The 23,262-nt window shown below is 38.8% G+C and overlaps 1 protein-coding gene across 1 annotated transcript; it reads left to right on the top strand.

Moving 5' to 3' along the window:
• The first annotated feature begins 19,942 nt into the window (after positions 1-19,942).
• On the top strand, positions 19,943-22,846 carry LOC147602919 (gibberellin 2-beta-dioxygenase 8-like). The gene is made up of 3 exons (XM_086797136.1): positions 19,943-20,596; positions 20,751-21,081; positions 22,492-22,846. Exons 1-3 carry the CDS (start codon positions 20,076-20,078, stop codon positions 22,738-22,740), a joined length of 1,101 nt encoding a protein of 366 aa, XP_086653262.1. The 5' UTR covers positions 19,943-20,075; the 3' UTR covers positions 22,741-22,846.
• Positions 22,847-23,262: the final 416 nt, after the last annotated feature.

The raw sequence follows: 23,262 nt of genomic DNA, 5'->3' as shown, positions 1-23,262 counted from the left end.
TTGGAGCTTCCCTCTTTCTTCAATCCTCATTGGTAGCTCCACCAACATACTTAACCAATTGATTGGTTGGGGGCCTCTACCGTGAACAAAGAATCAAGCAATTTGTAAGGTAATTAGTGAATTTTGATTATTTTCTATAATTTCTCAATGTTTCTCTCTTCTCAACCCCTCTCAAGCTTGAGAAGCTTAATTGGAATGGTTTTTGAATGTTATTGAAGTTAATTGATGAATAGTAGTGAAGAGTTACATAATTTGATGAATGCTATTGAAGTTAATTGATTCATGATAGTTAAGAATTACATAAATTTCCATTTATGCTTAATTCAAATGGTTTTTATGAAATTTCTCTCTCTCACTCAAGAAATGGTCATACTCATGACCCATTCTCAATCCAAATGAAGCTTTTCATAAAGCTTTTCTTTAATCCAAGATTAATCTATACTTGAGGTCAAATTAATGGCTTTTTTCTATGCTTTTAGTTTATGTATTTCATGAATATTGATGATTCAATCCATTATGGATTATTGATCCAATTAGGGATCATTCTAATTATTTCTTAATGATAAGCTTTATCCCTTAGAAAAAATTGAGATTTATCAGTCATCATAGCAGCGGAGCTATGACACAATTTTTATAAAAATTACGCATAAAATAATTTCATTCAAAGCATGAAAAGAGGACTTCCTACCATATTCTAGGGATTATCATCCTAGATTAATTGAAGATATTCATAGAGAAATTGATTTTTATATTATGCATAATTGATTTTCATGCATAGAGGTATGCATAATAGATTATTATTTTAACATAAAAGTGTTACTTTTATCATAATTAGATTTCATGCATAGAGGTATGCATAAAAGATTATTATTTTAATGTAAAAGTGTTACTTTTAGCACTATTGAATTTCATGCATAGAAGTATGCATAAGAGTTGATTATTTTATTATAAAAGTGTTACTTTTATCATATTTGGATTTCATGCATAGATGTATGCATAAAAGATGATTATTTTATTGTAAAAGTATTACTTTTATCATAATTGGATTTCATGCATAGAGGTATGCATAAAAGTTGATTATTTTATTATAAAAGTGTGACTTTTAACATATTTGGATTTCATGCATAAAGGTATGCATAAAAGTTGATTATTTTATTATAAAAGTGTGACTTTTATTATATTTAAATTTCATGCATAAAGGTATGCATAAAAGTTGATTATTTTATTATAAAAGTGTGACTTTTATTATATTTGAATTTCATGCATAAAGGTATGCATGAAAGTTGATTATTTTATTTTAAAAGTGTGACTTTTATTATATTTGGATTTCATGCATAAAGGTATGCATAAAAGATATTCTTTTATACTAAAAGTGTGATTTTCATCATAAATGGAATTTATGCATAAATAAATGTGTAGAGAAATCTTATATCAAATATAAGAATTCTCTTGTATTCTATAAAAAGATATGAAATGTGATAGGATGTGGTAAGAGGTGTATGAGATGTGATAAGATGTGATAAGATGCGTATGGGAAGTGATAGGATGTGATAAGAGGTGTATGAGATGTGAAAAGATGTGATAAGATGTGTATGAGATGTGATAAGATATGATAAGAGGTGTATGAGATGTAAGAGGTCTTGACCAGCCTCTCGGTTCGATTTAAATGGTGAGCTTCCGGTACGGTGGATGAGGGACCAAGGAAGCGGCCTATGAGTGAAGCGCTAGGTCACCTGCGAAGGATCCTAGAGGGTGCTGACCATACGGTGCTCGAGCTCTGGGTCGCCGAAGATACCCACACGTGCATCGTGGAAGATATTGGAACAAGGAGTAAGAGTTGTTTTCTGAAACCGGGCGTGGATCTGGTTGATTGACCTTGCTGGTCCTCAACGGATGAGTCCATGACTCTTTTATATGGATATGTGGGTTGATCTTGCTGATCTTCCACGGAGATTCCATTCTATTATATGAATATATTGCCGGTTACTATGAGCTAGGAACTATGGAAAAGGCCCCTGAGTGAACAGGTGGTGAGCGTTCTGGTTGCCAATGATGCCATAAGTATACTGATGAATGACTGGAAATAAGGATTCAACTAGAGACTTTGAGGATTGTCATAAGTCACATAATGGTTTCATTAAAGGATTGTTTTAAAGTTAGCTGATGCTAAGAAAAAGGCAATTTCATATTGGGTGTGTAAGTGGTGTGACTAGTTTTATGTATGTTTGCATGAACTTCCGGCTAGGGGGCCTTGGAACTCTTTTCCTTGGTACCCGGGACAAAACCTAACCAAATTCCAAATTGGATCCCATCACTACAGTGGTTGGGTGGTTGGCTAACCCATGGGATCGGATGGGGTTAGGCTGGACTGATGGATCCGTAAATCGAGACTCAATTTCTGTTACTACGATAGATAAAGTAAATCCCAGATAGTAATTGTTCTATGGATAGGAATCAACGGCTGTGCCTCCTGATGGGAAAAAAGCGTTGATCCCAATGATCCAAGTGCAAGTCTCTTCCTTGATCTGATCGAGTATCTTTATAGGTGCAGTCGGATCAGTTTAATCACTAATGGTCTTGACTACGTTAGAGTAAAAAGTTATCCTGGAGGAATCGCCCGTGCTTTCCGGATAAGGGAAGTTTTTCCGAGTTCGGTTTGAAAATACCGACGGATTAGTCTTTTGTCCGGATATCCGTGGACGAGGCCCCGAGTGTGGGACCCTGCCTCGCGCATGCTTCCGCTGCTGGTACCCCGAATCCGTCGCATGATGGGGATAGGGATCTCACATCTCCAAGGGTCTAGTTTAATTATTTTATAAACCCATTTATTTACATTAACCCATGATCTTATACATGGTTTGGGAACTTAAATTTAATTTTATCATGATTAAATATTATTAATTATCTTGTGCACCTTAAGCCTTAATCTAAAAAAATTTAATATGCAATGTGCATCAAATGTGCACATGTGTAGGGCCTATTTGACGAAACATTTCTACCAAGGGTTTTTACACATAGCTAGGACTTAAAATTATTAACTTGCGTATAAAAAAATATTCCTCAATTTTAGGATATTTTTCTCTCTTTACAAATTCGTGTTATAAATTTATGCTACCCCCTAGCACACTATTATGAATAATCTTAAATTTTAGCGTTCTAGGGTTGAAAAGGTGCTATTTAATGGTTACACACATTTTTTTTAAATACTCAAGGAAAATTTTGAATTAGGAATCAATTATTTTTAAGGTTTTCATAATACCAATGGTATTTTATATCTGCAAAATTGTTAACAATGTTACCTTGTAAGAGGTATCTTATATCCATAAAGGGAATGAGCTAGAGGAAGTGGTCTATGCGCTTAAAGACATAAACAGTGAGCTCCACCAAAATCTTAATGACAGAAACAATGAGGTCCACCAAAAGCCAAAGGAAGCTAAAACACCAATAACATGCATGCTAGGAGGGAAACATATAATTAATCAAAGATTTCATGGTTCTACCTCCTCCCATATGCAAGCCATTTGCTCATGCCACCACCATAGAACAAGAATATAAGTGAAGAAGAATAAAAATAAATTGGCAACCACCACCACAACAACAACAGTTGCACCAGTAAGGATCTAGAGGAGTGCAAAAATTCATTTAGAGATGTATAAGCCATTGTGTGATCCTACACAACAAGGTGCCACATTAGCTCAAACCCACCCTAGCCGATCAGTGTAGTTTGATAGTCACATCTTGTGACTAGAAAAGAAGATACATGCCTTCAATGACTGTATTATTATATCTAAAAAAGACTACAAGAGGATTGGCCATTACTCTATGAGAATACACTAGAGTGTCATTGAGTGAGAATCTTCTTCTCTCTAGCCCCTGTTGGCTTTTTTACTAGCCTTAGGCCCCAGATCCTCTCATAGTTACCATTTTTTGCTCGTTAGGCACCCCCAGTAGGTGCATCTTATATGCCCATCATAGGCGCATTTTATCTGCCCACACACCGTAGGCAATGTAACCCAAGAGCTCCTGGTCCTAGGCAATGTAACCCAACACCTCCTGGTCCTAGGCAAAAACCTTCACCACTTAGGCTATCACCTCATTGGCCTCTCTAACCCCTATTTAAGTCCACATAGGTCGTGTATACATGTGTGCTACCGGTTACATCCAAGATCCTAATGGATTCATGATTATAAAGTAATATGTATAAGGTAATACACATTACAAGGTAATGTGTCTAAGGTAATAGATGGCCGTTCTGGAATCAATGGTGTTCCCATGATCTGTTTCTTAGTCTGATGTCTATTCAACCATAACTCAATGGGTTGGTTCCACCAGTTAATGGCTAGCACACCTGATGGTTCTGCTCTTCAGCAGTCTCTTGTCCATGTCAGAGGAATGATTTACAAAAAGGTGGAGGTGGCATTACCGCACTTATAGGCTTCCATGCCTTTTTCTTTTCTCTATGTTTTCACTCAATTTCGTAGGCTGCTACTTTTGTGCTACATCCCTAGTGGCCTCAGGCTATAGATCACCTGATGATCTCATCAAAAGTTCTTTATGTAGAGGGGTGCATACTTTGATAAGGAGACACCTGAACATAAAATTTTGCTTCCATTTGAAATTATGCCCAAGGGTTTGATATTTGTCACCACCTTCCTTATTCAAGAACGCGGAGATACTACCTTCTAATGTAGAACTAGCCCCTTGATTTATTGTAAAGATAGTGCTACTACCTGCACCTTCTTTCATGCTATGTCTACATAGTGTCCGTGTGTGTACTTAAGGTTCTAGTATTATATGTGTTGGGCTACTCCTCTAGAATTGTCATATGTGGAGATATTTTGGATTTGACCACTACTCCTAACTTTCATAGCATTCCTGGCAACATTCGTGTGGATCGAGTTGTTGTGATTGAGCGTCAGGGATAGTGCATGAGAGTAGTGATGAGTTCGTGGAGGTGAGACATCGTAGGAGCAGGCATGTCGATCATATTCTTAGCATATCCTATGATGTAGTCTTTGAGAGCTTTACATTTGATCTAATCATTTCTTTAGATCTCGTTTTGATGGGAGATTTATTTATTTAGGATTTAGGTCACATAGAGGCATCGTTTGATGGACATAGACCATACTCATGTGGATGACCTTAGAGACCTTAGAGACCTTAACATAGTGTCCGTGTGTGTACTTATCTACATCTACATAGTGTCCATGTGTGTACTTGTTTACGTCTACATAGTGTCCGTGTGTGTACTTGTCTACATCCATGTATGCATGTGTCGGACTGCGTTGCCTGTAGATTGGCGATCTTCCGTATTGGGAAATCCAATCAAGGAAACAAATAGGGACTAATCTTTGCCAATTGGCTATTTTTTGAGGGTTTTTCGTAAAAACATTCACTCGGTATCTTAAAACATTCGCCAAATTTTGGCCGTTTTGAAGGGTTTTAAAAAATATTCGCCCAATTTTAAACATTTTAGGGATTTTTTTTGAAAACATTTGCCCTATTTTCTAAAATTTTAGATTTATATAGGAGGAATAATCACCAATCCATCTACACATATTCATGGAGGCATCTTATGTGTTTCCTTGAATCCAATCAACGGATGCCTATCTTGTTATTCTTCCAATTGACCCCTTGATAGCCACCTGTCTAAACAAAGCATGTAGGCTTAAAAAGGCACTTTATGGGCTTAAACAAGCTCCAAGGGCATAGCAAGATCAACCCATTTCTCTCACAACTCATGGCTTTCATAAAATTCTAACAAATCCTACTCTTTACATCAAACATGATGGTAATTACATTACTCTTTCCATTATGAAAATCACATTACTCTTTTGAAAATCACATTACTCTTTTCATTATGGAAATCACATGAAGATAATCACATTACTCTCATACTCATCTCACTGGTATCAATATGGAAAGTTTAAATGCAATCAAGAGATAATTAGCGAGGAAATATAAGATGATCTTAGAGAATGACATTGCAGATGAGATTGTTCTTTCACAACAAAAGTATTCTCATGATATTTTACAAAGGTTCAATAATTATTCATGTAAACCTACCACCACTACTATCTTATAGAGAAGCTAACTCTCATTTAGCTTGTTAAATATGATAGTTCAAAGTTGTTTGATAAAAACTTGTACAAGTAATTGGTTGGATGTTTGATCTATCCCACATTTATAAGACTAGAATTATCACAATCTATATGCAAATTTGGATGTAGCATAAGACACAAAAGTTTTGAATATTAATCCAAATGAAGAACTAAAATGCAAGGTTAATGTTCTCATGATGATGTCTTGAACCTTTTAATCTTCTTATATGGCTGTTTACCCCTCGTGACACACTAACCATCTCTCTCCTTCAACTTAATACCTTTCTATCCCCCACTCCTTTACTCCTCATCAACTCGTAAATTTACTAACCCATGTAAACAACATTTCTTAACCCACCCTTGCCATGACATTCTTTGATGATACCTTCACACTTTTAAGCCCTACCTGCATATATTTTGTATCCCTACATTGTATTATAGTTTATTTATGTTGTCATTATGTGCATCGACAATGCTATATTAGCTCAAGACCAATATGTATGCTTTTTTAAGACATCTATGAAGCCCCATCCACCATGAAGCCTTTCTTGAAGAAGTTCCCAAGAAGGAAACTCTATAGTTCTTTGATAGGATGCCATTATTGCCACTAGAAAAGGTCATTGTAGCCACCGCACTCAGCCAATCATGAACAACGGGAAAGTAAGAATTAAGTAGCCACATACCCCAGTTTTTTGACTTTCCTTGGATCGTCAGGTTTTCATTATGTTTGCCCATGCGACGAGAACGAACTTTCTTTTTTGTTTTTTTTTTCTCTCCCTTACCTGTGGGTTTTGTGGTTTGAGTGGTAGCCTAGCCTTTGAGGTGGATGCTTCTGCATCATGTGTGGCTTTTGGCTTGTTTGGGGTTAGGACCGCCACAGGCTCCTTTCCCTTGTCCTTTATTTCAACCTTGGGTTTGACAATTTTTTGGCCTTTGTTTTTCTTGGGTTTAGAAGGTTTTGCTTCGTCTTTTGGTTTCTGCTTTAAAACATGCTCGTCTACCCATTTTGAAGTGTTTTTCTTTACATTATTTCTAATTGTTTCTCATGCTTTGGCTTGCAAAAGCATGTAAGCCCATTCAAGGGGATACTGTGGACAATTGCCGTTAAGAGTTGTATTCTGCAAGATAGGTTGCATGGAAGAAACTCGCCTTGGAAAATCTTGGAATATGTGATTGATGCCACGTCATTCGCATATAGGTTGAAAAGTGTCAATGACTGTGGGCATGGAAGTATTCCAAATTGTGCAGTCTGCCACTTTGTGTAGTCTATGACAATACAAACACTGAAGTGTTTGCTTAACTATTGCCTGAGCAGTTTTTTGCTTAACTACTGTGCTGAGTAGTTTCGACCCTTTGAACTTTGTTTGGTTGGGACATGGGAGATTGAGGTTTTGAGTTAATTGTAGGTGAATTGGGACATTGGGGTGTGTCGTGACTAAAGGTTTTGCAATATATACAGTACAGACGTAAGATTTCTCCCCAGTCCCTCAAGATGTCCAATATCTTCCCTTGTAATCAATCCCCTTTTCAGAATAATAAAAGATCTTGTTTCTAACTGTTTTGGCCTAGAGAGAGAAAATATTCTAGAGAGAGATAACTCAGTTTTTAGATATCTTTGGATGGAAAAATATCCTTTCTTATTAAAATAAATTTCTTCGAAATAGAATTTAAAAAAGAATTTCAGAAGGTGCATTAGAAAATAAATATAATCTGTTCAAAAGGCCTTAGTCTAAGGGTCCAGTTTTTCTGAAAATTTTAGATTAAGGTTCTTATGGACCAATAAGATTAATACAAATGTAGGGAGAGGATAAATTGAACAAATAAATAAAATCCTTCCAAAAATGAGTAAATACTCACATAAGATGAAGAGTGGACTAAGGACCAAAGGAAATACTAAAAAAATAACTTTTTGACACCTCAGAGTGGGGATTTTCCCTCATGAAGGAGGCGCCTATTTCACATGTGTGGTGGAGTTTTAAACTCTCAAATAATGAGATGTTTCATCTCTCATCTCTCCTAATTCAAGTCTAGTTCCAAAAAGTAAGCTGAATTGACCCAAAAACGGTCAAAAATTGACCAAACTGATCTGAAAAATTCTAGAATCAGTTTGCTTGGTTAGAGGCTCACCTTTTCCTATAAATAGAAGCCTTCTCCTTTGTAGAAGCTTAATAGTGTTTTATGCACTGTTACTCTACTCCTCCTCCCCAGAGCTAAAAACATTGAATTTATTGATAATTCACTTGTTTTTGACTAATTCCTCTACAAAGAATTGGTGGCCACTCTTGATCCAAACAAGAGTAGAACCCTCAATTCCTCAAGCCAAAGGATAGCTCATAAAACTCCATGTAAGTTAGAAATTTTACTTTTTTCTAATTCTATTCTATGGTTTTATGATTTCTTGCTTCTTTTAAATTGAAATTGGATGTTGTGCCTTGATGGAAAGGCTTCCCCCTTCTCTTCATTGAATTCATCTCTTCTTTATCCAAGATGTGTAATCAATTAAATAGAGTTAAACTTTTCGTATTGTTTACTCTTAAAAAAATGAGAATTGATTAGATTAGAGTGCTAAATTCATCTTGGGATAAATTCTAAGTAGATTTAGAATGTAAAAATTGAAAAATGGTCAGCCATACAAGGAGGTTATGGTAAAATTTTCTTAAATTTTGTGGAAATAAGTTTTATCTTTATGTTATTCAAAAAGAGTAATCCCCTCCGTTTGTGTATTCTAAAAGTGTTATTTTCATTCTATGCATAGAAAGATGCATATTGGAAATATTTTTATTATAAAAGCGTTATTTTCATCAGAATTAATTTCTATGCATAGAAAGATGCATATTGGAAATATTTTTTTTATAAAAGCGTTATTTTCATTAGAATTAATTTCTATGCATAGAAAGATGCATATTGGAAATATTTTTTATTATAAAAGTGTTACTTTCACCAATATTAATTTTTATGCATAAAGTGATGCATAAAAGAATTTTTTTATTATAAAAGTGTTACTTTTATTAAAATTGATTTTTATGCATAAAGTGATGCATAAAAGAAAATTTTTTAATTATATAAGAGTTTCTTTTATCAAAATTGATTTTTATGCATAAAATGATGCATAAAAGAATTTTTTTATTATAAAACTATTACTTTCATCAATATTGATTTTTATGCATAAAGTGATGCATAATAGAATTTTTTTTAATTATAAAAGTGTTACTTTCATCAAAATTGATTTTTATGCATAAAATGATGCATAAAAGAATTTTTTTATTATAAAAGTATTACTTTCATCAAAATTGATTTTATGCATAAATTGATGCATAGAGGATTTTTATATCAAAACTAGAGTTCTCTTTAATTCTATGTTTAATTTCCATGAATAATTGATAAATGAATAAGTAAATACTCTGTGAGAGAAAAAATTCTATCGTTTCATGTTCACTCAGGGATGGTAATGAAAAAACTCAGAAAAAACTATCAAAGTTAGAATTTCAGATAAATGATTAAATTATTCTTTATAGGAATTCGTGATTAGTTTAGAAATCAGTTAAGCAAATATTCAATGAATGAAATTCAGAAAAATAGTAATTGAAATATTACCCCCGTTTGAGAAAGACAGTTCAGGAAGAAGAACCTTACCAGACTCAAATCTTGAATCAGGCTATGACCAAGACCAAACTCCTTCACCAGTTTTCAGGGAAAGTTGATGTGACCAGTTCAAGAAAAATACACTCAAATCACCCACCGAATTTGAAACTAAGTTGAGACCCTTTGATTTTGATATGAGGATCAAGGTTACAGAATTCGAGGAATTTTGTTTGGAATTCAGACCTACGATCTAGAAGTCTTGGATATGGATTTAAGATATACTCATTGTATTCAAAAGAAAATTAAAATTGAAAACTTGCATAGAAACCCTATTTTCTTAAAGGACTGTCTTATGCCAGAATGCTGGAGGGAGCATTTGGTATATGTGTTTTTCTAAGGGAAGTTTGGTTGCAACAGCTGGTGGTGGGGAGTGTTCAAAGGACGGCTCACGTGGCAAAAATCTGCCCAGTTCTTGACTAGCCTCGGTATGGGCAAGGGCCGACGAAGCGGTCCCCCCGAGTGAAGTGCCAGGACACCTAAGGAGAATCCTAGTGGATCTTGCTGACCAACTGGTCTCGAACAGAGAGTCCAGAGTGATACTTGTTTTTGAGAAACAAGGAACTGGATGGAAATTTTGAGTTATGATATCTGTAATCAATAACTGTTTGTTTAATGGATCATTTTATAAGCTCAAGTTTTAAAGAGGAGTGTGTGCGTATCTGTTTTCTAAAGCTAAAGTTAAGAAAGGCATTCAATTATGATGAGTGGGTGAGTACTTGTCTGGTTCTACCAAATTCCAGTGGTGGTTGGGCGCGGTGGCTAACCCATGGGCCGGATGGGGTAGGCTGGAATCAGTAGAGTTTTAATAATAAACTTGCTACCCTGCGCTCTAAACTCTACTTTCACCCTCGCATTCTATCTCTCAAACCAACCACACTCGAAGCCAAAGAAATGGTGGAATTCGAGTACCTCTCTTCGACCTTATATAAGGACCGAGAGGGGCTCGAGAAGATGGGATTGAAGGAATTTTCGGAGCTACCTTGGGAGGACCTTCAACACAACTTCAAGATCATGGAGGAGTTGGAGCAGCTTCAAAAATCGAATATCATCACGCTCCCATCGGGTGAGAAGAGAGTGTTCAACTTCTGTACGTTGCCGAGGTATTCAAATTGCCTGCTGAGACAAGCTAGCTGATGTTGAAGACCTAATCAAGGAATTCAGCCCACTGGGGGGCAAGGCCAAGGAGTTTAAGGTCACAAGCACATCAAACGAAGACATTCAAAAGCAAATGCACCTTGTGGTGGAGATTATCAATCTCACCCACAAGTCATATTGCATGTCGAGGAAGGCCTTTGGGATGGTGAAGGTTGTGGAAGCCAAAACAAAGGTGGCTTGGGTGGAGGTGCTGTATCACAATCTAAAGGATCAAATAGGAAAAATCAACAACTGCCCAAACATAAAAATGAATATTAGCCCGTATCTCACAACCTTGTTTAATGCACAAGTAGGAGTCGGAAAGGAGAAGGAGGAAGGCCACAAAGAAGATGCAGGGAAAAAAGAAGATATAGGGCACAGGGAGGATGTATGCCCCAAATAAGATGCAATTGAGAAGCCTTAGGAACAAGCAAGTTCCAAACAAGAAAAATGCCAAGCGACGTCGGGAAAGAAAATAATTTTTGAATTCTATGGGAGAAGAAGATAAGAAAGAAGGGGAGGACTGCCAAGGAAGGGAGTAGTGGGGCAATAGAAGCAGAAAGCAGTAACAAATAACTTAAGGAGGACTTGGCCGACATTGGCAAGTCCATCCTGTCATACAGAACAGCTAGAGTAGTAGACAGGAGGCTGCTACCACCACAAGCTTGCAGCTTGAATAAGCACGGCCTGATCTCTCCAACCAGTGCTATATTCTGGACACCATTGACACAAATTGGGTGCAAGTAGCTCTAAACTACCTCCAATGATGCATGATAGATGGATTGAAGGTGATGACCAAGTTGCAGGCTATGATCAGGGAAAAGGATGTGGCCATCTAGATGATAAAGAGCGAGCAGGAACCCCCATGAAGAGCTGCGGAGAAGGAGGATGGAAGCAAACCGCCTGGAAGAAATGTAGAGCCAAATCCGGGATCTCCAGAAGGCCAACAGAGAGATTAGAGTGGAAATGGAGAAGATGGAGGAAGCAATGGGCCGAAAAGAACAAACAAATGCGAAACTATAGGTAGATCTAGATAAGGCCAGGGAAAGCTAGGCTATAATATAGGGCCAAGTTGTCTTAATCAGAGAGGAGCACCTCAAAGTCATAAAGGAAGTTCACGCCAAGGCCAATAGAGATAAGATTGATCTGGTCAAGGCAGAGGCCATGCTAGCAGTCCTAAAAACCGAAGAGTTTCTAGAAGTCTATAAGTTGGAGGCAGAAAAGATGGAGCAATGGGAAGGGCATACAATCGAGGATCTAAAGGAGGTGTAGGGGGAATATCTAAATAAATTGAAAGCTATAATGCAATCTCCCACACCTTCCTATAGACAGATGGTGCCCTATTATTCACACAACAAAAATCAAGAGGGAGGATCTGAAAATCTGAATCTTGCCTAGCTAACAGGCCTTGAACCAACAAGAGCAGTGGAAGCAGTTGCTCTCAGCCAAGTTGTCAGGCCGGCACCAGTGGGGGAGGCGCTAGCAAAGGAGATACAAAAGGAAAATGAGCCAGCTGAAGAATGACGTGGAAATCTGGAAAAGGAGGTTCACCCTCTTGAAGGGAGACAGAAAGAAGCTAGCCACGCAGACAGATGAGAAGGGGAAAGAACTTGTTATATACAAAGGGTTATCAATGGACCTAATCCCCGATGAGGAGCTATAGGAACATGTGTGGGAAGCTACAAAGAAACTTGAGGAGAAGGAAAATGATGAGGCTACACTCAGAGCACAAATTTAAGAGCTGGAGGCTCTGGTTGAAGAGTTCAAAGAGTAACAGAAACAAGATGGGCAAACAGTAAAGGCCCTTCAAAAGGATGTAGAGGGCTGCCATGCTTACAAGAGTGCTAAGAGGAAGAGGAGGAAAAATGACAATGAATGAGCTGAATGTTGCATTGACAATAGCTCACAGTGACCTCCGAAAAAGGCAAGAACAAATGGATGCCATTAGAAGAGCACATGCAGGGGAAGTGCGAATAGCCCAAGATGACCTGAGGAAAAGGCAAGAGCAGATGGACGCCATGAGGAGGGTACACGTCGAGGAAGTGAGAGCAAAAGATAAAATGATAGAGGACTTCCAAGGTTGGGCAAAAAGGGAAAAGGGGGAAAAAGAAGACCTACAGAAAAGAGTCTAGGAGGAAATGGGCCAAAGGAGCATGGGCGTCTGGAAGGGAACGGCCCTTAAGTATATTCAAACTTTAATCTAGACAGCTCAGCAAGGCAGGTGCTCTTAGACCTTCCAATTGGGAGGATATCACAAAATTCATGAATGAGTTAGAAGTGTTGAAGACACAGAGGCAGGGCCAACGCATCTCTCAAGCAAGAGCATCAAGACAAGGAAGAAGCCCCTCCCCCGGATCTAGATCAGTGCATGGAAGCAGCAGGCTCCTATGACTTGTGGATCTGAGTGAGGAGGCAATAGATCATTCGAAGAGAGACTCTACTAAAGCCCCTCGCCAACAGAGTCACCAAGAAGAAACGGGAAGGGAGTGATGAAGTCAAAGCCTACAAGAATACCGCCCTATGAGTGGAAATGGAGTTGGGGTCCATTGCATCAAACAATGCAAGATAATGCATTTCTTAGTGAACGTTAGCTCTCTTTAGTTTAAACATAGATCTAAGATCATTAATTCTAGTTTAATTATGAGGTTTAAACATAGATCTAAGATCATTAATTCTAGTTTAAACATAGATCTAAGATCATTAATTCTAGTTTAATTGTGAGGTTTTTGTTGAAATTATTTGGATTAAAGTAGCAAGCATTAGGAGTAGCTTAATCTTTCAAAAAAAATCTTAAAACCATAAAAAAAAACCCTTGAATTTTACCAATTTCTCTTGACGGACTGGTTTGTGTCATTAAGGGTGATTAATCTTGATCCAAGAGGCTAAAAAATTAAAAAATATGTTAATTGGGCTCTAAATTGATCACATGAGTAGTCGAAATTAGGGTTTTTGAGTGTTTTGATGAGGGCATCTAGATGCATCAAAACATCTAATCACATCAATTTTTTGATCAATTGGAGAAATTTGACTCTCTTTGCTTAATTTTGCCTTAAAGAGGAGACTATAATTAAGAGTCTAATTAATCTCCTAAATTAGATTAATTTACACAATTTTTGATGCACAAAGATTAGTTTTTTCTTGCTCTATCCAATGGTGTGCTCAATTGTGTGCATTAATTAGAGATTAGTGGTTAATTAGTCCTTGCTTGGTGTAAAAGAGAGAAAGATTAGTAAAAGGATTAATCTTTGATTAATTCTTAATCACTTTTTTACATAACTCATTAAGGCTAATGAGTATTCAATTAGAAGATGCTCATGAGTTGTGAATTTGTCCATTTTGGGGGTCATTTATGAAGGATGTAAGGTGTGTCATGAAAAGGTTGACTTTTTTTATTCCACTTACCGTTTTTGGAAAAATGCCCATATCCCTTTCATTCTAAATTTAAAAAATATTTTCCCCAAAAAGGAAAATTCGTATTTTCCATTAGACTCAAAAAAAAAAAACGTATGCTAATTCATGTCCTAGACTTTCACGTCTTAGACTTTCATGTCTGCTAATTCACGTCTTAGACTCTCACGTCTGCTTACTCACGTCTTGGACATTCACGTCATATGTTTTACGTCGTAGTCCCTCATGTCTGCTAATTCACGTCTTAGACTTTCATGTCCTGGACTTTCACGTCTTGTACTTTCACGTCATTTTCATGCCTCTAGTAACTCATCACTAACATAACATACTATACACTCACAGATTAACATACTAACACTAAATTACTAACAAAAAAAATTGTAATTGCTCATTTAGGAGCATTTAGGCACTCCGACATGGCCACGATGATGGAGGGATGGCTAGGGGTCACACAAGGACTAAACCCAATGGCTGACATCTTCGAGCCATTGAGACCCATGCCATAAATTCACCTCCCAATGCCATTGGCCATGCCTATAACAAGCGTGTCATCGGGTTTTACACCCCCTATGAATTTGATCCCACCAGGCTTTGGCCCCTTGCCTAACATTCCTGCAAGTCCTATAAGTACCATCACCTCCCAATGCCGTTGGCCATGCCTATAACAAGCGTGTCATCGGGTTTTACACCCCCTATGACTTTGATCCCACCAGGCTTTGGCCCCTTGCCTAACATTCCCGCAAGTCCTATAAGTACCAACCCTTTCCTGGATGCCCACACCTTGGACATACTGACTTGGACATACTGACTAGTCAAGGAAGGGGGGTGGCCCAAGGACTCAGTGAGTCTCTTCCAACAAGAGCACTCACATACGGCCTCAATGATTCATACAAAAATACAGCCGTACAAATTTCCAAGATTTGGGACAAATATGACGGAACAAACGACCCTGTTCAATTCATTCAAATGTTTGAACAGAGATGTGAACCCTTTGGAAATCCCAACTGCCCCACTAAGGTACATGCGTTGAACTTATGCTTAGAGGGAAAAGCTAGTCGATGGTTCATTGCATTAATGCCGACAATCAAGACCAACTTCAAAACCTTGAAATTAGCCTTTATACATGGCTTTTCTAAACAAGGTGATCGGTGGAGTGCAGTAACATAACTCTATTCAATTGAACGTCAACCCAATGAATCCATTAGAGATTTTATCCTTTCAGATAAAACTCCAGGACTCACGTTGTGAGTCATGGGAAAAATTAAACGATGTTCAATTGAGGAGATGTTTCATGAGATGGGCTTGAAGAATAGCAGCTTACACAACTTGATCATTGTATCCAATCCGAAAACATTCGATCAATGTTGCAAAGAAGCAATATGGTTAAATGACAACATGCTAGAAGATGATCATGCTACGAGGTGTTCCTCATCTAAACCAAGTGAAGCAATGGTAAAAGAAAGATTGATCTCAGAATCGACATTCCCAGAATTTTATGCAGGCTTGTTTAAAACCTTACAGCCAACATCTGTAAGAGAGGATATAAACCTTCAAAACCGAACATCCTTAATACTTATAAAAGTGACGAGCAAAATGGCTTGTGTTGAATGCAATCACTACGACCATCCCAATCCTCATTGTACATACAAAGTATCTGTTTTTCTATAATACATATATTGTAAAACCTTTGACCATGATACTAAAAAGTGTCCCGCTTCATCCACAATGGACTCAGAACCTCCATCTTTCGTGCACCAAACAGAAACTATCTAAAGGGTAGAAACTACTCAAGAAGCAGTTAATCGGACACTTCAGTGTTTCTATTGTCGTGGACCTCATAAGGTGGCAGATTGCACAGTTTGGAATACTTCCATGCCCATAGTCACTGACACCTTACGACCAATGTGTGAACGATGTTGCATAGATCACATGTTCCAAGATTGCCCAAGCGAGTTACTTCAATGCAACTTGTCTCACAAAATACAACTCTTAATATCTTAAGTGTACAAAACGGTCAATTGTCCATAGTGCCATTAAATGTGCTTACACGTTTACAAGCTAAGGCACGATAACACCTCAACACGGGTAGAAGAACATGCTTTAAAACAGAACCCAAAAAGAGAAAATAAAACCTTCTAAACCCAAGAAAGACAAGGGACAAAAAACTATCAAAACTATCAAAACCAAGGTCGAAGTAAAAAATAGGGAAAAGGAGTCTGTAGAGGACATAAACCGAAAAGGGGACATAAACACAAAAGAGCCAAAAGCTATACATGATGTAGATGCATCCACCTCAAAGACCACCACACAAACCTCAACACCCATATGTGCAACACAGGATACAAAAACCCAAAAGAAAATTCGATCTCGTCGCATGGGTAAACATAGTGAAAAACTGACAAACCAAAGAAAGTCAGAGAACGAAACAAGTTCTAGTACATCACTAAGTGAGGATAAGACAAGTTCTTACTCTTCACTCAGTATACCACATAGACCAATCAAGAAACTAGAACCCATCCAACCACCCCAAATGGATAATAATGATCACATGATATATGCAGAACGTAAAAAACAAGCTCAAGAGTGCATGCTTACAATGGTTGAATGTCTTACAGGGTCACCAGTTGTGATTAAGTGTCGTAATGCCAAACCTACACCAGTAACCAAGATACAAAGCCTAGAGGAGTACCTCTTTCCCTTTCAAGAGAAAGACATACTCTCTATAGAAGAGTCAATTGAGACAGATTGTACGAACTATAGGCTTGAGAAAGCACGTAAGGAAATCGATAATTCCCTTACAAGATTAAAACAGTTTCTCAAAACCTCATTCGGAGGAATGCTCTTCTCTCATGATAAAGCCAGCATCATATCAACACTTGCACTTTTAATGGCTCAACCTGAGTTATACAAGGACATAACGAACTACATAAACTAGGACTGTGAGGATTCGCAAGTTTCCAAACAGACCTCATTAAGAATTGTCAGAGGGCCAAGTGTGCCATTGTACGCATTGGGTACTCTTGAAAATGTTGAGACCCAAATAGAGGATGAAAGTGAATGGGAATATGAAACAGACACAGGATCTAAAGCTGAAACATAACTGAAACACCCATGGTTCCTTTGGAAGACTCTATCATGGTATGGTTGGATTTCCAATGATGTTCAGCGCACAAGCGCGCATTGATTAGCCCTCGAGCAAGTCATAACATCATGATAATAGACACTTGGGTGTCATTGTTGGGACAACCTAAACTCACCCCGCAAAAGAAACCAATGAACAAAACATTGAAGTTCCAAGCTACTTTAGATACACTACTCAAACAATCGATGGCGATATGGAATTTACATTTCATGTTACCCTAGATTCCCTTGAGTATGATGTCATTCTTGGCGGACCTTGGATAAGTGAATCATTATATTCACTAGTTGAATCCATGCAAACAATCACCTTGAATACTCCTGCATGTAATGTACAATTGCTATTATGGGAGGAAGAAGCCTTGTAGGACCTGCTGGAACTTCCAACATATCTTACTGGAAAAGACTCCTAGGATTTTGGTTAGATTGAAAATTGCAAATAAAATCACCACAGCTCAAGCACAGCTTTATCCAACACGAGAACACAATCTCATGACTCTCGAGCTATGGGATTTGTTAGGTCAACCAACACTCACGACACATCCTAAAAGGATTATCTTTACACAAGACTTGAACATGCCATGTTGGGGTACTTTGAACATACAATGTATATTAAAACTAACCCCTTCACTTGTGCAAGTTTTTTGTGGTTGAGTATGTGTTGGAAGAAGATTTGATCTTGGGGCATAAATGTGATGTTGTTGCCCAAGCACCACTGTGCTTTGCTATAGCGATAGAGTCATCATGATGGTTAACAATAAAAAGTTAACAATACCATAATGCGAGGAAAAGGATCCAACTTTAATGGATATCTATGATGCTGAACGCAAAAGGATACAAGCCTCTTCCACAAAAGCCCCTCTACATAAGGACCTACCATCTGCGTCAACAACCAACTCCGATAAAGCCTCTACTCCTTCAACCCCATTCTCACCTACAAAGTTTGATGCCAAGACCTCGCAATCAACATCTATTCCTGAAGAAAGTCCCACAGACAACCCATCTATCTGTAATAGGGAACTCAAAGGAGAGGCCCCGGATCCTATGCATCTTCATCGACAAACCTCATCAAAGGAGACAACCACATGCTTAAACTCCACAAGAGTCTCTAACCTCATCATCAACAATGCCCATGAGTCTCAACCCTGCAGCCTCAGTGCCAACAAAAGTCAAGGAGGGCCCCAAACCTTCCACATCACCCCAAAAGAAAACTCCACCACGACAACCACAATCAGTATCAAAATGTGGGTGGAGAAGCAGTTACTTGTAGCTCAAGGCTACTACTACAAAGGTGCCAATCAAATTTGGGTGCCTTGATAGTCAAAAACTCTTCCTCAACGAAGCACTCGAAAGCTAAGGAAGAAGAAGAGTACTCCACAACACCGTGCACAAAAGCCTATGCGAGTTCCTCAAAGAACTCCTCCAATACAACAAGTGTGGGTACCAAAAACATTGCTGTAAGCACAAGGGTACTACTAAAGAAATACCAAAGCTTGGGTCCCCAAATGCATCACAAAGTCCCCTAATCTTGCACAAAAAAGAAAGCCTCAGCACCAAGCACATCGGCCACCACTTTACAATGTTCATCAAAGATGGGTGCCTGTGCATGTGCTTCAACAACAAGGATACTATGATGGTAATATCATCATATGGTTGCCAAAATCGAACAATGTGAAGAAAACCTCACCACCGACTTCAACCCCAACAATTTCACCTAAATTTCGATAAGAATGGAGGCCCAAGCAACAGCAAGCAAACAAAACCACTCTCATGCATTCAGCACCAACACAAGAGCTTGTCTGTTTAAGCAAATAATCAGCAGTCTTCCCTACTGCCTCGACATCATTTCAGCAATAAATTCAAGATCAAATACGGAGACTTAAGAGCACATCAAGAACAAAATAACAATGCTCTTGTCACCCCTTTGGAACTGATAAATGATCCATCCTAAGCATGTGCAAACATAGTTGTAAATTCACAGCCCATGTCAGTCCCTGTAGTTTCACGTCTGTAGATTCATGTCTACTAATTCACATCATGACTTTCATGTCTGCTCTTTTATGTCATGACTTTCACGTCTGTAGATTTACGTCATGACTTTCATGTCTTGGATCTTTACGTCATGACTTTCACGTTTGCAGATTCACGTCATGACTTTCACGTCTATAGATTCACGTCATGACTTTCACGTCTTGGATCTTCACGTCTACAAATTCACGTCATGACTTTCACATCTGCAGATTCACGTTATGACTTTCACGCCTGCTCATTCACGTCATGATGGCTCACTAGGGGAGTTTGCCCCATAATATATAGTAAGAAGTAAGATAAGCTTGTGGAGAATTGATTAGCTTTGAACCATTCAGTGAGAGTAGTTCTTAGGTTTCTATCACACGGCCAAAAAAAAAAAAAGACACATGGTGTATAAGAAGTAAGATAAGCTTGTGGAGTTCTTATGAATTATTGCCCAAGAACCTTACCACTTTGAAACCGTCACAAGAAATAGCTCACGTGCTTGGCCAGCGTTTTTCTTCGAAAAGCTCGCGCTAGCCGAGTTTCGTGTGTGGTAGCAGACTGCAGTGCGCCTTCGCTTGGCTAGTAGTAGTAGTTAATCAGAACCTTTTACAACTCCAGGATTACGCAGTCGGATACATGGCGGTGGAAACCGATGGTCTGGCGGCCTTCCTAAATGGCCACCTCTCGTTGAAGGAATTCGAGTGGGAGCCAAACCTCAGGCCCTGCCTACCCTTCAATCTCTTCTCCGACAGCCATCTTATCCCGGAAATCGACCTGCAACCCCTAATCTCCGCCTCTCCCAATTTTATTCAGAACCTCACTCCTCGTGACCCCTTGGTCCATAGCCTCTCACAAGCTGCAGCAAGTTGTGGCTTCTTCCAAGTCTTTAACCATAACATCTCCCTCTCCGCCTTAGCCACTCTCTATTCCTATGGCCTCAAGTTCTTCTCTCTCCCATTAGAGCGTAAATACAGAGCCGGCAACTCTCTGCTCGCCCGGTTTGGCCTCCCCTCCTGCTACAGGTGTGGAAGCCCCATCGATAGCCCCAACAAATGGTGGGCCGAGGGTATCAGAGTAGCCTCTACTAGCCAGGAAAGCATACAGTACGTTGCCAACTGCTTGTGGTGGGATGAGGAGCAAGATCAGCAGGCTTTCAGGTAGTTAGTTATAGCAGTGTCAAGATTTGAGCAACTGTGTTGTAATTGCCAGATTTTGCTCTGTCGCATGAATTTCTGGCTATTTTGTACTCGATTAATAGGGGTTTTAGGAGCTCGTAATGTGTTTAACAAGATGTGATTAGCGTGTGTTCAGTGATGCTTTGGAGGAGTGCACCACTGGCTTCACCGAGCTAGCGCAACAGTTGACGATACTTCTGCTACAAGGGCTGGGCCTCAAAGGGGATGAAGTGGTGGAAGGGTACATAAAGAGTGGGGAGACTCCTGGCTTGAAGCTGAGCCATTACCCCCCATGCCCCCAACCCGATAAGACCCTAGGCCTTCCCCCTCATTCCGATGTGTCCGTATTAACCTTGCTATGGCAAGACCAGGTTGGGGGTCTGCAGGTGCAGCAGCGGGATGGAACCTGGATCGCCGTCAAGCCCAGACGTGATGCCCTAGTTGTCAACCTTGGTGACATCTTCCAGGTATGTCTAAGCAATCAACCCATTCATTCATTCATTACACGATCCTTCCCTTCAAATGCTACACAGCAATCCTTAACACCCAGCTACAATAGCCTTTGTAACCATTCAGAAGCCTTGTCATTTTCTATTTTATACACAGTTGTAAGACCTACACAGTTGGCTTTGCACACCCTTTTCGCATGCTCACTGTCCAGACCTTACTCAGCCCCTACCTTGAACACCCTGTTTTTCTTAGACAATCGTATTTCCTAGAGGATAGAGTACCTAATCATGGTTATTATGAGGTTAAGTTCTGCCTCCTCCTTAATCTCTTTCCCAATCAACCAGCTTGCCCATGTGAGTCTATTTCCCAGTTTCAGAAAAGTCAATTTGTTCATATCAGTCCAAAAGCTCCTTATTGATGGGGCATGCATGTCCAAAAGGTATGTCTCCATCCTCCAAAGCAGACATGAATTTGGGGCAAGAATGCGAGGTAAAATTCCTCTTGACCAGCTTATACCCTACACGTAAAGCCCACATCCATAAAAAAAATATGCAGCTCTTGGGGATATCCATCTTCCACAGAGCAGCTTCTAACCTTCCAAGTGGAAAAGCCCCCATTTAACTCTCTGTATTATTACAATAATGTGTAATCTGGTTGGAAGCACAACCTTCTCTGTAAGATAGACTTAGGGGACCTCATTAAACCAACACCAGTCTTTCATCCATCTTTCCCTACTGCAGCTTGCTGTGGTGATTTAGATATTCCCTAGCAAATTCAAAACTTGTCTTATCATCCCCATCTAGATTTCTTTTTTGCAAGGAGAGAGAGAGAGAGAGAGAGAGAGAGAGAGAGAGAGAGAGAGAGGTTTTGTCATGTTTGACAATTTGATATTACGATGGTTAGATACCAATAGAAGAATTATTTTTACAGTGTCTTACTCTTCTTCTCCATTATACCAGCATCACATGATCCCATTAGTTTATTTTAAATAAGTTTTTTCTAATTTATTTTAAATAAGTTTCTCTTCTCTCTCTCTCTCTCTCTCTCTCTCTCTCTCACTCACGCGTGCGTGCACACACACACACAAACACGTGTACACACACACACACACACACACACACACACACACACACACATGCACACGTACATGCGTACACACACACATACACATGCACATACATACAAATACACTCACACACATTTCACATAGTGTGTACACACACACACGAACACGCACATGCACGCGCGCGCGCACAGAGCGCATGCGTGTGCATGCACACATAACACCCACATTTGAACACAACTTAGTGGACCCTTCCAACTTTGTACTTTTAAATATTAATGTATATACTTTGTGACATTTATATTTAAAAACAAAATAAGTTAGGCTTAATGAAAGCCTTTTTTAAAAATAATGCTTGCCTTAGGTTTGGAGCAATAACCATTATCGAAGTGGGTGGCATCGTGTGGTGCTTAATGAAACGGAGTCTCGCTACTCAATTGGCTACTTCTACCATTCAAGTGGGGATCCAATCTTGACTCCGCTCCCACAACTCTTAGATAAGACAGGGGAACCTTCTAAGTTTAAGAGCACGCTCTTTTCAGACCATCGAAGCTATGTGTATTCACATCTGATCGAAGAAGGATGTCCAGGTGTGGACTACCTCATGCGTTGAGTGATGTATTTTTCTAAAATTTCCAAGCTTATGTGGCCTTTAGGGACAAGTTTAACCTAGATTTGTTACATAAATAACATACATTATGATTTTGCCGTCTATTCCACTAAAACTTGTAATTCCTAGCTATTAAGTTGTTTTATGCTTAATTCTCATCTCCTCTAACTTGAAAGTACAAAAGTGTTCAAGCCATGTTGATATGTTGCCCTCCTAACGATGCCAATAATCGAATAATTCTTATCACATTATTTGTTTCCCTCTTTATTTGAATGAGTGATGGTTTCTCTCTCTCTCTCTCTCTCTCTCTCTCTCTCTCTCTCTCCGGGGATGATCCAAGTGTGTTTTAGTGAATAAGCAAAGGTTCAAATTGACAACCATTAGAGCTATCCATATGACTATCTCCTTATTTTATATCCTTTAAGTAATGCAAGACATTAAAGTGTAACCTCTAAGTTTAATGAGATTTTCACTATCTCAAAATGTTATTTTGGTCAAGAAATTTTGTAGGGTGATTTGGTATGG

The sequence above is a fragment of the Cibotium barometz genome, chromosome 65 (assembly GCF_041138505.1).
Source record: "Cibotium barometz isolate CiBa-2024 chromosome 65, ASM4113850v1, whole genome shotgun sequence".
Taxonomy (NCBI): Eukaryota; Viridiplantae; Streptophyta; class Polypodiopsida; order Cyatheales; family Cibotiaceae; genus Cibotium; species Cibotium barometz.
The sequence above is the reverse complement of the archived record's forward strand: the minus strand, read 5'-3'. Positions and strand labels throughout refer to the sequence as shown.